The 15,615-nt window shown below is 53.0% G+C and overlaps 1 protein-coding gene across 1 annotated transcript in view; it reads right to left on the bottom strand.

The window, feature by feature from the left end:
* Positions 1–13,975, bottom strand: part of FBLIM1 (filamin binding LIM protein 1) — a 28,894-nt gene extending 14,919 nt beyond the window's left edge. The window contains exons 1-6 of the mRNA XM_078849315.1: positions 13,428–13,975; positions 10,093–10,268; positions 5,100–5,355; positions 3,990–4,156; positions 2,627–2,805; positions 1,562–1,679 (exon numbers count right to left, since the gene is read on the bottom strand). Of these exons, the coding sequence (XP_078705441.1) occupies positions 1,562–1,679; positions 2,627–2,805; positions 3,990–4,156; positions 5,100–5,355; positions 10,093–10,268; positions 13,428–13,815 (1,284 nt within the window). The 5' untranslated portion in view covers positions 13,816–13,975. The remainder of the gene's footprint in view (positions 1–1,561; positions 1,680–2,626; positions 2,806–3,989; positions 4,157–5,099; positions 5,356–10,092; positions 10,269–13,427) is intronic.
* Positions 13,976–15,615: the final 1,640 nt, after the last annotated feature.

Below are 15,615 nucleotides of genomic sequence, written 5' to 3'. Positions count from 1 at the left end.
CAAGGCTGCTGGCCCGGCAGTGTTACAGGGTCCAGCATAAGTGTTTTTTCCCCGATTCCCCCCATTCGGCAAAGGAAGGGATTTTTTGTGGTGAAGGATGATGATGTGAGGCCTGTGGCCTTTCTCCAGCTGCGAGGTTAGACCCTGCCCAGCTCCATATGGAATGGCAGGGACTAAACACCGCTGCATGTTCACAAACCCCAGGAGGAGGCCTCAGCAAAACAACCAGGTCTGAGATGGATTTCAAGGCGGGTGCACCTGGGCCTTTCAGCCTCTGAGTGGCCTACAGGATCCTGACTTATTTAGTGACCTACACCCTACCAACATGGTGGAGGAAACGACACATCCTAAAATCCCCTCCATAGATCCGCTTGCATGTTTGATCCCTTGCCCCCATGCCTCTGTATGAAACTCAGCACTCCAGTCCATGCCTATCTGGTCCAGAGCTGGACTCAGGAGACACTTTGTGGTGACAGCAGGCAGCCCAGGCTGGGTGAGTCAGTCTGGGACTGAGAGAGAACCACAGGGCTGATCTCTATCCAGCAGCCTCAATTAGCCCTTTCTCTTCATTACAGCTGAGTCCCGTCTCATTCCTAAAATTGCACCCCCTTCTGTTAGACTGTGAGCAACTCAGGGCAGGGATCTGCCTCGTTAGTGAAGTCAGCTCCGGAGGCTAGGCTCACTGTCTGCATCTCTGCTCCAGGGAGGAGAACGCCCGACAGGTCAGACTGTCAGTCACGCAGGGAACCAGAAAGAAAATTCACAGGGAAGAACCAAATTCTTTCTTTTGGTGCCACATCAAGGAGGGAGAAAAATTATTCTCCTTAACCTCTGAGGATAGGACAAGAAGCAATGGGCTTAAATTGCAGCAAGGGCGGTTTAGGTTGGACATTAGGAAAAACTTCCCAACTGTCAGGGTGGTGAAGCACTGAAATAAGCTCCCTAGGGAGGTTGTGGAGTCTCCATCATTGGAGATTTTTAAAAGCAGGTTAGACAAAACACCAGTCAGGGATGGTCTAGATAATACTTAGTGCTGCCATGAGTGCAGGGGGACTGGACTAGATGACCTCTCGAGGTCCTTCCTGTCCTATGACTCTGTGGTTATTACTGGACCAACTGGTTGTGGTAACAGCATCTGTGGTATTACTGCACTAAGTGGTCGTGCAGAGGCTGGTGACAGCTATTTTCCAGTGTGCAGGGATTACAGAATCCCAGATATCGGAGAGAGACACATTACCTCCATCCCTTTGACGGGGCGGCACGTTCCAAAGTTTGTCCAGCCCTGCGTCAGGCATCTCACGTGATGGAGCTGCCACTGCTTCCCTTGCAGAAGACTCCAGAGGATCACTGGTGTCACTGCTAGAATCTCTTTCCTGGCTAGGAAAACCTAACTGTAAACCCTGTCATAGCTCTCCGAGAGCCCAGGGAGAGAACCTGTGTTTGTGGAATAAAGTTCTGTTTGTTTGAGGCTGCCTCTGGGTGGTTTCTAGGACTTTACACCCTCCCCCACCAAGAGTTTATTTAAAAAATAAAAAATCCGCAGCATCCCAGTAGGACCTACCTCACACCGATAGCAGCTTTCATGGAAGCTTCGCCCCATGCATTCTACCCGGTAGGCATCTTTCCCCTCCTGCGGGATGATGGGTGTCTCACAGACGCTGCAGATGGAGGCGTACTTCCTGATGAAACAAACAGCCAACCTCTTATGCCACAGCAGTTGCCATGCCAATTAGCTGTAGCAATTTAGAGCACAATTTAAAGCTAGATCCATGTTACTTTACGCTGCTTCTGTATTATTGCAGGTGAAACGGAGAGTTTCAGCAGAGCCTCTTTCCACACTGGTTAAGGATGAGACAGACTGGAATGAGCTGGGTGCCAGGTCAAGCTAGCCAGTAAATCACTTGTGGCCCTGTCTCTGCTCTCCTTTACGCTAGCTTTACAGTGGTGTAACTCCAATGACAACAACAGCGGCGTGAATGAGAGGAGAGGCAGACCCTGGGTATTTAGGAATACTGCAGTGTGAACTAGCCGGGGGAGAATAGTGGGGACACTGAACTAAAGGGGAAACGGAGCAACAAAAAAAAAAAAAAAAGTCAGTCCTGCACACAAGACACAAAGTGAAGGACGCAATCCTGCAAACCATCCCTCCAGCAGAGGGCCGTTACTCACCCTGGTGGCATCACAGGAACCTTTGCAAAAGGGATGTAAAATGCTACCACTGGGGTGAATGGAAGATTCTGATTGGCTGTCACTCACCCCCACTTTGGCCAGGGGAATAACGACTTCCTGAGATGCACAGTGGGGAAGGATCGGGTCTATTGCACCTGCAAGCTCGGCATTCAACCTTGCTTCCATTGACTTCAGTAGGAGAAAGAGCAGCATACTGAGGAGACACTCTTGATGGCAAGGAGCGCTGTTGAAGCTTGGGGGATGAATTGGGTGAGTAAAGGCTACTTGTCAGAGGGGAGGTTTGCAGGATCGGGCCCTTCAGGTTGTCTCATGTGCACAAGATTTACCTTTTGAACAGAATCAGGCCCTCTGAGCTGAAGAGGAGGCTAGCTTAGGTGTCGAGTGATTTCGCTCTAGCTTTCTACCCCTCTGACATGCCACTTATAACGTATCAAACCTGTAGAAATCATCCACGCAGTGCACCTCGTTCTGGTCATTCATGGCAAAACTCTCATCCCCTATGCTCCGGCCGCACACGGAGCACATGAAGCACTCGGGGTGGTACCCGTGCCCCAAGGCGCGGACGATGTGCTCCAGGATCAGACCCTGGCACTTGGCACATTTCTCCAGCGTGTCCTGCGGAAAGGAGAGAGGCGGATAAAGTGCAGAAACCGGAAGTGGATGGTACCATTCGCCCCTTGCTGCATCCCCAATGCAGCCCTCACCTAGGCAGGATGGGAGGTCTTCCAGGCCAAAGAGCTGGGAGGAACCAGAGTTCAATGCCATGTGTGGTCTCAGAGACCCTCCCGGCACAGTGGCAAAGCCATTCATGCCTCTATGCTAGAAGCTGCCTGCTAAGCCCCACGGCCCTATGGGCACCGTAGCCAATGGAAGACTGCAGCATTTGCTGCTTCGGAATGAACGACGCGAATGGATGGGAAACACTCCAAGGACAAATGGCCTTCTGGCCTGTAACAGTGAGAATCCCTGGCCTTCCTGTAGCACTTTTCAGGTAGGTATTTCCAAGCCCCTTCCGAAACATTCATAAATTAAGGTTTCAGAGTAACAGCCGTGTTAGTCTGTCTTTGCAAAAAGAAAAGGAGGACTTGTGGCACCTTAGAGACTAACCAATTTATTTGAGCATGAGCTTTCGTGAGCTACAGCTCACTACATAAATTAAGTACATATTGGCTCCATTTTGCAGGTTAAAGTTAAGGCCCAGACATGAAGATCCAGATTGCCAAAAGCGGTCTGGGTCAGGGCTGGCCAATGGCACGAACCTTCGGCCTGATTTTCAGAGCGCTGAAGCTGAAGACACTCAGTGCCACTGAAAACCAAATCCGGGGTGCCTCAAGCTGAGCTGCCAGAACTGGAGGTACGTGGAGTGAGAGGCCACTTTTGGAAACGCTGACCTACACAACATGCTGTAGGTGACACGGAGCCGGGGTCAGAGCTGGGGATGGAACATGGCAGGCCTGACTCCCAGTCCCCAGCTCTCAGCACCAGGCACGTTCCCTGCTTTAGATCTGCTTGGGACTGATCCTCAGACTAATCTACCCCTCACGACTCCTCCTGAAGAGCCTGGGAGTTGAGGCCACCCCTGTACAGACCCATGTCTGAGCCAGTATCGGTGGCATTACAAAGGTGGGTCTTCCCAGGGTAGGGCACTTCTGCATCTGAGGGACCGTTGCAGGTCAGCTACTCTTGCTGAACTCTGAACCCCTCCTACTTTCCCAGGGGCTCCCTCGGAAGCCGGATTTGACTCCTGAGAACAGGATGACATTGGCCTCATGGGACGACCAGGAACCAGTTGCGCTGACCTTGTAGCAAGAGTTGCACAGTGGCCGGCCCTCTTTCTGGTAGTAGCGCTGCCCCGCTAGCTGGCCGTGGCACGTCCGGCACGTGAAGCAGTCTGCATGGTACTGTTTGTTCATAGCTTCTATGGTCGGGGTCCGGGGGGCAATGGCTTTGTGGCAAAAGGCACAGACTGGAAAAAAGAACCAAGTCACTTTACTATGGCCAAGGAGCTCCCATTGGACAGTAAATCACCAGGCACCTGCCAGCCAGCCAAACTCTGCAGAGAGCTCACCGAGGGGGCCATACTGGCACCATGGGGATAAAGCCAGGCTGCAGGGCTGGTCTTGTATATTTTGTAGAGGGGGGGTGGATCACCTAGGAATGCACCAGCGTCTTCAATCCCCCACCTCCTCCTCTCCTCCAATCATGGGCCCCAGCACCAGCCAAGCTCTTCCCCCCATTGTGAGGTTCCTGCTACTCCTCTTCCCATCCCCAGGCTCCCAATGCCCCCTCCCCCAGCAGCCTTGCGGCCACTCCCAGCCCTGGTGCTGCTGGTTCCAGCGCTAGCTGGGCGCACACTGGACGCACACTGGGCGCACTGCCCCCTGCACAGGGTTACAATTAACATTTGCCTTCGAGTAGCACCCAGAGGCCAGAGTCGGGGCCCTGCTGTGAGGGTGCTGTACAAACACATCGGCCCATTCTCCCTGCAGCTTCCCATTCACACCGATGGCCTGGACTCTGCCTGAGAAACTCCTCTGCTTAAATGCTCCATGTCTGGGGACAGGAGAGTGCTGCTGGGAGCTAGCAAAAACCGATCCTTCCATTACCGAACGATCTGTCCTTGCTAACAACCAGGTGAATGCAGCCCCGCTGAAGTCAGAATTGAGCCCTTTAGGGACAGTTGGGATCTGGTAGACGGAGCATGAAGCTGGGGATCCTGGCAACCTGGTGTTGACTCTGCCGCTGACTCACTGTGTGGGCTTGGTTAAGTCACTTATCACCATACCTCAGTTTCCCCATCTGCAAAATGGGGATAGTAAAGCACACGGAGCTTTGCAAAGCATCATAGGATCTATGGCGGCCAAGCGCTGTCGAAGAGCGAGGTATTATTAATGGACTCTGGCAGTTACCTGCGGAAATGTCTCTTTCCAGGTGCCCATTCACGTTCTGTTTCGGCACCTGGTGCTCATCCACTTGTTCCAGACTGGTCAGCTGGATTTTATGCTGCCTTGGTTCTGCTGGGAATGTGGAGGACGCCTGATGAAGAGGAAAAAAGGCATTATGAGCTGGGGCGGGCATCTTGCTGAGGCTTTGTGAGGGCTCCGTTGTGCTTTGGTGCAAACCCAGCTGGTCTAAGGCTTGGCTAATGACTGCAGCATTCTGGACCTGTGACAGCAGGTGGGGGACGATGGGGTTTGAATCATGCCGGCTCTGAAGGCTGCCAGTCAGACACGCCAGCAAGGCTCCGGGGACATAGTGAAGGGCTCGAAAATTCATCCCATTTTATATGAAAACCTCTTCCTGGAGAATAGCGACATTTACACTTGTAATGACAGTGACCTTTGGCAAGAGCTTTGGGATCTGCTGTTACTGTTAACGAGCCAGGCGCTGTTACTGCCATTTACTATAGTAGCACATAGCAGTGCCATCAGGCCAGGCACTGCACATACACACAGGGAGAGATCGTTTCTGCCCCAGAGAGCGCAAAGTCTAAATAGCCAAGACAGACAAAGGGTAGCAGAAAGCAAGTATCATTACCCCCCATTTACAGATGGGGGAACTGAGGCACGGTGCGGGTATTTTTTTTTTTTAAATGACTTGCCAAAGATTGCACAGGAAGGCCAGCTGTTGAACCCAGCTCTCCTGAGTCCCAGCCCTGCCCTCGCCACAAGACCATCCTTCCTCTCATCTCAAAAAGTCACTGAGTCCCAGTGGCCACAGATTTGCATTGACAGTACAAATAACTACCATAAACAGACAGAACTTTCTCTTCCTTGGGGTAACCCCACTGACTTCACTGGAATTACACCAGCGTGGCTGGAACCCTTCCCATCTGGCTCTGTGTTTTATTTCTGCCGTTTATAACAATGCCAGCTCCTTTATGACCGACACTATATATTTTTGAAGTGCTCTTGGAACCTCTGCTGAGATCTGCCAGCCCAGGCTTGTGGCTGCTTCTCAGAGTTTGTACACCGGGACATCGCTGCATCTTGTCTGCATGTTCGGACGTGCTGTGATGAAACTCCATTGGGTCAGAGAATTGTACCATAGGGCTGGATGGAACCTCGAGAGGTCAGCTGGGCCAGCCCTCTGGGCAAGGCAGGATTAAGTAAAATTAGACCATCCCTGACAGGCATTAGCAGTACTGGGTTTACAATGGCGCCAAGCCCACACTCAGAAGGGGCCCTGGCACCCAGACCGTGGCCCTGCCCCCCTTGGCCTCTTCCCCTCAAGGCCCCGCCCGGTCCTCTCCACCCCCTCCCTCTTGGCTCCCTGCTTGCTCCTTTCTGCCCCCTTTCCCCCTGTGCAAGTGGCGGGCAGGGCCTTGGGGGGAAAAGGCCAAGTGGGGGCAGGTCCTCATGGCAGAGTGGGGCCACAGTCCAGGTACCAGGGCCCACAAACGATGAATCTGACCCTGGGCATTAGTCTAGTTTATTCATAAACCCTCCAGTGATGGGGACTCCACAACCTCCCTAGGTAACCTGTCCCAGTGCTGGAGTTCAGAAGGGTTCCGAATATCTAATCTAAATCTCCCTTCCTGCAGATTAAGCCCCCATCACTTCTTGTCCTACTCTTGGTGGAGGTGAAGAACAACTGATCCCCATCTTTCTAACAGCCTGTAACCTATTAGAAGACTGGTATCAGGTCCCCCCTCAGCCTTCTCACCTCTAGACCAAACACACCAAGTGTTTCAACCTTTCTTCATAGGTCAGATTTGCTAAACCTCTGATCATGTCTGTTGCTCTCCTCTGGACTCTCCAATTTGTCCACAGCTTTCCTAAAATCATGATACAACAATGCTCTGTGGGCTCAGGCGCTTACTGGTCACTGCTCCAATAGAGGGGACCTGGTGTGGAGGGATAGAGACAAGGCCAGTGCTGAGAGCAGAAGGCGCAGGGTGAGCAGGAGAGAGACACAAGCTTGGCTCAGGCAGTCCACAGGGCCTCGCGAATGCAGCATGGAAACAGCAAACCACGCAGCGGCCTAGCTGGCAATCTCAGTGTATGTGCAGGAGCTGATCCCAGCTGGACTATAAGGTGGATAGAAAGCAGGCTAGATTGTTGGGCTCAAAGGGTAGTAATCAATGGCTCCATGTCTAGTTGGCAGCCGGTATCAAGTGGAGTGCCCCAAGGGTTGGTCCTAGGGCCGATTTTGTTCAATATCTTCATAAATGATCTGGAGGATGGTGTGGATTGCACCCTCAGCAAGTTTGCAGATGACACTAAACTGGGAGGAGAGGTAGATGTGCTGGAGGGTAGAGATAGGATACAGAGGGACCTAGACAAATTGGAGGATTGGGCCAAAAGAAATCTGATGAGGTTCAACAAGGACAAGTGCAGAGTCCTGCACTTAGGATGGAAGAATCCAATGCACCGCTACAGACTAGGGACCGAATGGCTCGGCAGCAGTTCTGCAGAAAAGGACCTAGGGGTTACAGTGGACGAGAAGCTGGATATGACTCAACAGCGTGCCCTTGTTGCCAAGAAGGCCAATGGCATTTTAGGATGTATAAGTAGGGGCATTCCCAGCAGATCGAGGGACGTGATCGTTCCCCTCTATTCGACACTGGTGAGGCCTCATTTGGAGTACTGTGTCCAGTTTTGGGCCCCACACTACAAGAAGGATGTGGAAAAATTGGAAAGAGTCCAGCGGAGGGCAACAAAAATGATTAGGGGACTGGAACACATGACTTATGAGAAGAGGCTGAGGGAACTGGGGATGTTTAGTCTGTGGAAGAGAAGAATGAGGGGGGATCTGATAGCTGCTTTCAACTACCTGAAAGGGGGTTCCAAAGAGGATGGCTCTAGACTGTTCTCAGTGGTAGCAGATGACGGAACAAAGAGTAATGGTCTCAAGTTGCAGTGGGGAAGGTTTAGATTGGATATTAGGAAAAACTTTTTCACTAGGAGGGTGGTGAAACACTGGAATGCGTTACCTAGGGAGGTGGTAGAATCTCCTTCCTTAGAAGTTTTTAAGGTCATGCTTGACAAAGCCCTGGCTGGGATGATTTAACTGGGGATCGGTCCTGCTTTGAGCAGGGGGTTGGACTAGTTGACCTCCTGAGGTCCCTTCCAACCCTGATATTCTATGATTTTATGATCCACCATGAGATAGGAATCCAGGAGCTTGGGATGGCAGAAGCAGTATGTTCACTGGCTGGAGAGAAGGAGCCGGCTTCTCTCTGCCTCAGGTGCCCAGGAGAGGGGCAGGTGATTGCTTAGCCACACAAAGAGAGATGGCAGAGAGCGCCCCATGACAGAATCACACTAAACAGCCACATCCTTCAGGCACTGTTATTTTTGGGCAATTTCACTGCCCAAGACGGGGAGGGAAGGGGGGAAGAACATGAATATGCAGCTGACTGGACCTGTATGGGGGAATAAATGGCTCCCCCATTAGCAGGGATACGCTCAGGTCTTCAGAGCCACGGAGTTTAATGAGCAGCACAAGACCCATATCTTCTAATGAGAGATGGTTGCTATTACCCTGCGGGCGAAGGCTGGGTCTGCCAACTCAGCACAGCTGCAAGGCAAATCTTGTGGGGTTTATCAGAGGAACAAGTGGGTCGTCTCTGGTAAGATGTTAGGCTGGGAGGGATCTGGACAAAATTTGTGACTTGAATTTAGTGCTGATGAAAGTAAGGGACTGGATTAAGCCAAGAACAGCGCAGGTTGGACGTCCCTAGGTCATAGAATCGTAGAATCTCAGGGTTGGAAGGGACCTCAGGAGGTCATCTAGTCCAACCCCCTGCTCAAAGCAGGACCCATCCCCAATTTTTGCTCTAAATCCCTAACTGGCCCCCTCAAGGATTGAACTCACAACCCTGGGTTTAGCCGGCCAGTGCTCAAACCACTGAGCTCCCCCTCCCCCTAGCCGACCCAGTCCCCTACTGTTCCACCCACAGCGGTGCCGACGCCCCTGAGTACCAACCGTAGCGCAGGCAGCTCTGTTGGGCCTTGATCCCCAGCAGTGCTGCACGCTCCTGGGGGTAGGACGCCCTCCCCAGAGAGCGGGCAGCACAGAGCAGCGATGAAGCGCTCTCCCTTCAGCGTGAAGACACCTTTGTGACGCTCGGTTCCAAAGGGGCTGGGCTAAGGTGACTGGAGGCTCCTCCCCCTACCGCAGAATTTGGGCTGATTTAGCTGAACGTGAGTGCAGCCACCAGAAGGCTGGCTTTCTGGCGCTTCTGTTTTGTGGACACACACACGGGCTTCTCCACAGAGCATCTGCCATTGAACCACAGGCTGGGCCAGCGTCAGGCCTCTGGCAGTGCGAAGAGAGAGGCCCAGGCTCTCCGGACCTCTGCAAAGCCGGCGGGTGAAGCTTAGGGGCCTGATTCTCCACAGATAGCTCTGGCACTAGCCCGGCGTAACAAGGCCCAGCCACGAGGTTCACATCTCAACTCCACCCCCCTGGAGAGCAGACACAGCACTAGGGTAGCTAGGAGTTGTAACAGATTAGACAGAACAGCTGTTCAAACATACACAAGGGAGAAGGGGGAAATTCCTCCCTGAGCCTCCCAGCCAATCAGCTTACACACCGAAGCATCTCTAGTGTAATGACTCACACGCCATTGCCATATGCTCCTAGCAGCTCACAATATTTGTGCATCTCACAGTCCACAGCATGTGTCCTCACAATGCCTCGGTGTGGCAGGGCAGGACTATTATCCCCGTTCTACAGATGGGGGACCTGGGGCCCATAAAGGCTAAGTGACTTGCCCCAGGTCACCCAGGAAGTCTGTGGCAGGGCAGGGGCTTGTCCCCAGGTCTCCCAAGTGAGTGACGTGACCACCAACTGGCCCTCCCGCTGGGTTCTCAATGTTGTTCTTTGGGCACCAGGACTAAAAACATCCAGGTGAGCCATGACACGAAACCGCCTCCTCCAACCTTCCTTCAATACCTGCTGGCTCACAGGTGAGCTCATGTGCAGCTTCTGCAGTTCAGGGGAAAGCGTCTCCACCAACGGGGCACTAAGTTCATCGGACAGAAAATACGGCGGAGGAGACGGCAGGGGGCTCTCTGGGTCCGAGCCTGTGGAAACGTCAGGGAGGACAGGACGAGGAAAGGAGGAGAAATCTGAAACAAGCAAGGACAATGCTGGAGTCTGGCATGAAGTAGGGTGTACAAGGAACTCACATGCTGAGCGAGAGGGTCCTGAGGGTCTAACTCAGACTGAATCACACCAGGTTAAACAGGGCCAGACTGTTAGCCCGGGAGATTAAAATCCCTTACCTACCCCTGGGCCTGGCAGGTGTGTGTGTTCATAGTGTGTGTGTGTCCCAGCCCTGCCCCACTCCTCTCCTGGCTGGCCTGCCCAATCTCCCCCTTCCTCCCACCTTGGCCTTAGACATACAGATGCCTCCACAGGGGCAGGCAGATGGCCTCCACTTCCATGCAGCAGAGGGGAAAGCAGTGTTTGGAAGCCCCCCTTGACCCAGGCCTTGGTGCTTGTCAAGTTTCCCAGGATTCTTGGATGGTCCTAAAGTGTCTCGCATTCAACAGTCTCCAGGCAGCAGTGACACCAAGGGTGCCCTGGGTGATGAAACCACTTCTAACCCAGAGCTGAAGGGCCTATTCTTATCTCTGCTGGGATGAAATTAACAAAGTTGATAATTACTAAGGGAGGGTCCTGCTCTGGTAAAAGCACCCCCTCCCCCCCCAGGAGCATTAGTGGTGTTGCATAATTGGCGTGAGAAAAGTAACGAAGTAAGTTCCCCTGCATAGAGCATGTGTTCATCACAGCTCCGCTCCTGCTACACGTCAAAGCTAGGAGCCAGCATCTAGAAAACAAGGCCCCTCTGCTGGGATCAAGAGGAAACAAATGCTCATTAAAGCATAAAAGAAATCACTCCAGGAAAGGGTGCAAGCGTTTCTGCAGCCCCAGGCTGGCCATGGCTGGGTACCAGGTTTTCTGGTTACTTATGCCGGATTGGCACCGCCAGGTGTGGGTTTGATCTTGCTCATCAGTCAGGGTTTGGTTTTGTAAAGGCTGGGTGGGATCCCAGTCCCTTTGCCCCTCAACTGAGGTAAGTCAGTGCAGCTCCAGTGAAGGAATCAGAACTAGTCCCAGCCAGTGATGGCTCTGGCGCCCCGGACATTTCGCTGGGGCATCGAGGGGTTTTTGGGAGTAGCTGATCTCTCCTCTGTGTCCGAAGCAGCATTAGCCCCAGGATCACTGAACCTGCACCGTCAATACTGCAGCCTTGTAGTGCGTCCTCAGCACATGCTCTTGGCAATGCACATGCCACCCTCAGAAAGGACATCTGCCAGGCCACTGCCGAGGGCTAATGGAGGTGATCCTGCAGCTCCAGCAGTGGCAGCCTGTGCTCCGGCTACCTGAGCTCTCCTTTAGATCACGCAGGGGAGGCCTGCGTGTCCTGGTTCTGGTCCCACTGCCCCACATGGCCTCTTTGTGGACAGGTCTTGAAAAACCTACTTCTCAAAGCCAGGGGGAATTTTAGACAGGTGTTTGCAGGCTGCTGGCAGGGGACCGAGCTGCTAGGAGCGTGGCAGGAGCGAGAGGTGGCAGGAGCAGGATGGGAGGAACGTGAGCAGCCCGCGTACCTAGCTGGGAGGTGGAGCTGCTGGGCTGACTTTGTGGGGTAGTGACTGGTGGGCATGTTTCTCAGATTGTGAGCAGCAGGTGTGTCATGTGTGCCCATGGGTTGTTTAACAAGAGTGCCCAGCTGTGCCCAGTCGGGAGGGGCCTCGCATTCCCAGGGCGCTCGGAACAGGAACTTCCGAGATACGTTTGCCCTGGGGAGACATGGGTGAACGAACCCCACCGGTTTCTGTGCTGGTGCCCACTGCATTTTTACCTGGAGATACCGAGGGGGAAGGGGTGTGCTGAGCTGGGCTTTGATCGTGCATCCCCACTCCCGTGTTGCATGGGGCCACGGCTTGTCTGGGGGAAACGAAGGCCTTCCCCCAAAGAATCCACTATTTTATTCAAAGGAAAATGTCTCTCGAGCTTGGGAGCAGAGGTAGGTTGAGGGAGGGCAAAGTCTAATTGTTAGCTTCCTTCTCAGCAAATGCCCTAATAAATCTCCTCTCCTGCTGTTTGTTTGACTTGCAACCAACACACAACCTGCCCACAAAGCAAACTGCCTTTACCATGCAGCAGGCAGCCCGGCTGGTGGCTGCAAACAGAGCTGATAACCGATCAGTGACAGAAAGCAGATGGCAGCCAGGACAATGGGAGCGACTGGGAAGGCTCATTGTCACGTCACCAGCTGGGGGCTGGGTGTGAGGGAGATGGGCTGGGGACCCTGAACTCATGCATTTCAATGTTCAAGGAAATTAAACCCCCTTTCCCTCTGGCAGCCCTAATCCTGGTCCCAGGGGAGTTCTGTGGCTGTTCAGAGTCTGTCTGCATGGCAGCTAGGAGCGGGCTTCCCACCCGGCTACACAGACAAGTGCCAGCACACTAAAAACAGCAGCGTGGATGCCACAGCAGAGGCAGAGGCTTGGGCGAGCCGCCCGAGGACATACCCAGCCGAGTGGGACCAAACTTGGGAAGCCACTACTAGCATGTCCCGTGAGTGCTGAGGACCAGATGCAAAGCCCCCTGAAGTCAATGGGAAGACTCGGGGCTCAGCCCCTCCACCTTGTTCTCTGCCCCAGCGATCTGCACTGACACACCGAAGGGGAACGGTCTCGCCTCCGTTTTCTGTTCCCTCTTCCAAGCAGGTGTCTTGCCCCCTCCTGTTCGGCTCGCTAGCCCCCCAGCCCAAATGGTGGTTTGCCCCCTAGGACTCCTAGGAGCTAATTCACTCCCACTGCTGGGGCTGCCAGCTGGCCAGCCTCCTTGCTCCTGTCCTGCACTCCCGACACAACCTGCTTGAAAGCTCGAAGCAAGGACCAGCAGCAGGGGGATGACGGGTCACATTGGGAGCACAGGCCAGGGGAATAGACTCGGGCTCAGGCAGGAACTTGCCCCAGACAAGACCATCACCTGTCCTGCCTCCCAGCGGCGGCTCACTCCCCGCACCCCCCCGGCACAGAGCCTCCCGGGCAGGAAACCATCCTGCTGGGAATGAGGCCATTTCCCAAGACTCTGAACTCAACCTTCCTGAGTGCAGGGGTGTTTGGAACCCAGCTCTGGATCCCAGCTGTGCAGCGGGAGCCCGTTTCTAGTCAATGACGACCCACGCTCCCTCTGAAGCCTTCACGGGCCCTGTCCAGCTTGCTATATGAACACAGTGCACTGCAGTCTGTCCACTGCATTCATCTTACCTCTATTGGACAAGCCTGCCACTCCAGACGGGTGCCCAGCACTGCCCAGCATCCTGCTGCTCTGCTTGCCGGCCTGGCGGCTGCTGTTGGGCAATTTCTTTGGTGGTGACACTTGGGGCTGGTGGGTCCCATCAGATTTTGTAGCCTCCTTTGGATGGTCTGAGCTCGGCTGATGCACCTCTGGCTTTATACCTCCCTGGATGACTGTGTCCCTCCTGGGAGGGGCCAGGGTAATGTATACGGAGGAAGCAATTCTCTTCTCCACCTTCCCAGACAGCATCTTCAATCGGGGATTCTGCAAGGAACAGAGGCAATGAAAACAAAGCCAGAAATGGCTCTCTCTACTTCTCCAGATGCTCTCTGGTCTCTTTCTCTTCCAGGGGAGCATTCCACACGGCCCGGCCTAACTCCCACACCACGTGAACCCAGAGCCGCCCCCAGACAAGCCCCTCCCATGCTGAGCTTCTCCTGTTCCCAGCAACCTAAGGCATGTGTGCAGGGTAGCTGCTGGAGGCAATGCCCAGCTGCTCCTAAGGTGATGGAATGATTTCCTCTTTGGTGGGTGCACACACAGTGCTATTACGCTGCACACACCCTGGCGTTCAAAGTCTTCTTTCCTGGAAAGGAAAGTCAGAAAAAACAAACAACCAACCCGTGCAAAACGAGATCCAATAAACTAGCTTGTGACTCCAAAGGGAGTCTAGCAAAATGTTCGAATAGCAAAGTGCTGCCAGGGTCCTGGAGTAGAGTCTCTCAACAAACAAGGTGCAAAGACCACATTCCTCACTGTTCTCGTCTCCCTTCTCTATAGACAGTTGTTGTTACTGAGAAAGAAGCTTGGTCATGAAAGCAGGGTAAGGGCCGGTTTCTGTTCTGCACCCATTTTCAAGCAGATGCCTGTGCCTCAGTTTCCCCACCTGTAAAATAGAGATGATGACACCGATCTACTTCACAGGGCAGCACGAGACTTAATTCATGTAAATCCCTTTGAGATACTCAGAGGGAAAGTGTTAGAGAGATGGACAGGCTATTATTATAATTGATGTTCCTTTCTACAGCCCTGAAACTCAAAGGCCTCTGAATGCCTAATACGCAGGCACCAAGGCCCCATGACCTCATAAACAAGGGGAGTGGATGGCTCAAGGGCATTTGTACTAGGCCCCACTGTGGGGTTTGTTTGTTTTTTGGTACTGAAAAGTCACTAGTTCAAATCCAGCTGAGCTCAGTATTGACCAGAAATTAGTAACGTAAGATATGCACGTTGGACCCAAATGATACAGTGGGCTTACTGTTGAGAGTAAAAATTAAATATTGAGCAGCACCCTCATTCACTGTGCACTGTCCATCCTGCTCTCATTTACTCCAGTGGGCTTGGATCAGGCCCTAAATGAGTCAAGTGTCCTATGGAAATAAGTATCTATTACTAGAGGCTGTAGCATGATGCATTTGCACAAGGAGCAGAGTTAAGGTTATGTGGGCAGCCTTCACATTGGCATTTCTTGACTTCTAAGTGCTTCACTCTGCAATCTTAATGGTCTTTTAATGTAGATTTATGTAAGGAATAATAACGACACTTAGTAGTTACACTGTGCTTTTCCTCTTTAGATCTTTAGAAAGCGGGCACGTTACAAAGGAGGACAAGTATCATTACCCCTGCTTCCCAGGTGGGGAAACTGGGGCACAGAGCTGGGAAGTGACTTGCCCAAGTTCACCCAGCAGGTCAGTGTCAGAGCAAGGAACAGAACCCAGATCTCCTGAACCATGCTGCCACCCCAAAAGGGACACAAGTTCTTAACCTTGCTCAGAAGGATGGTACTGAGGGCCCTGGCTCCCATTGACAAGGGGAGCATTCTAAAGTAGGGGCGCCTTGACATGAACAGCCCATCCTTGGGATTATGCTGCCCTGAGAGCCAGCAGCTTCAGTCCTGCCGATATCAGCGTCCCTGGTGAGAGGTGGGGCAGCAGATGGCTCTTCAATTAGACTAATCCGTATTGTTGTAAATTACCGTGAGACCCAGCATCCCCCTCACTGGGCAGAGGCTGCGGAAGAAACTTACACAGTGAGCTTTTCAGCACAATATTTGGGGATAAAGCCACCGCCATCGTCGGAAGCCATTGACCTAAATCCCCCTTGCATGCTGTGCTGGAAATTGATCCCCATGCGTTAATGAGAGGATAAGCCATCGCA

The sequence above is a fragment of the Lepidochelys kempii genome, chromosome 18 (genome assembly GCF_965140285.1).
Source record: "Lepidochelys kempii isolate rLepKem1 chromosome 18, rLepKem1.hap1, whole genome shotgun sequence".
Taxonomy (NCBI): Eukaryota; Metazoa; Chordata; order Testudines; family Cheloniidae; genus Lepidochelys; species Lepidochelys kempii.
The sequence above is the reverse complement of the archived record's forward strand: the minus strand, read 5'-3'. Positions and strand labels throughout refer to the sequence as shown.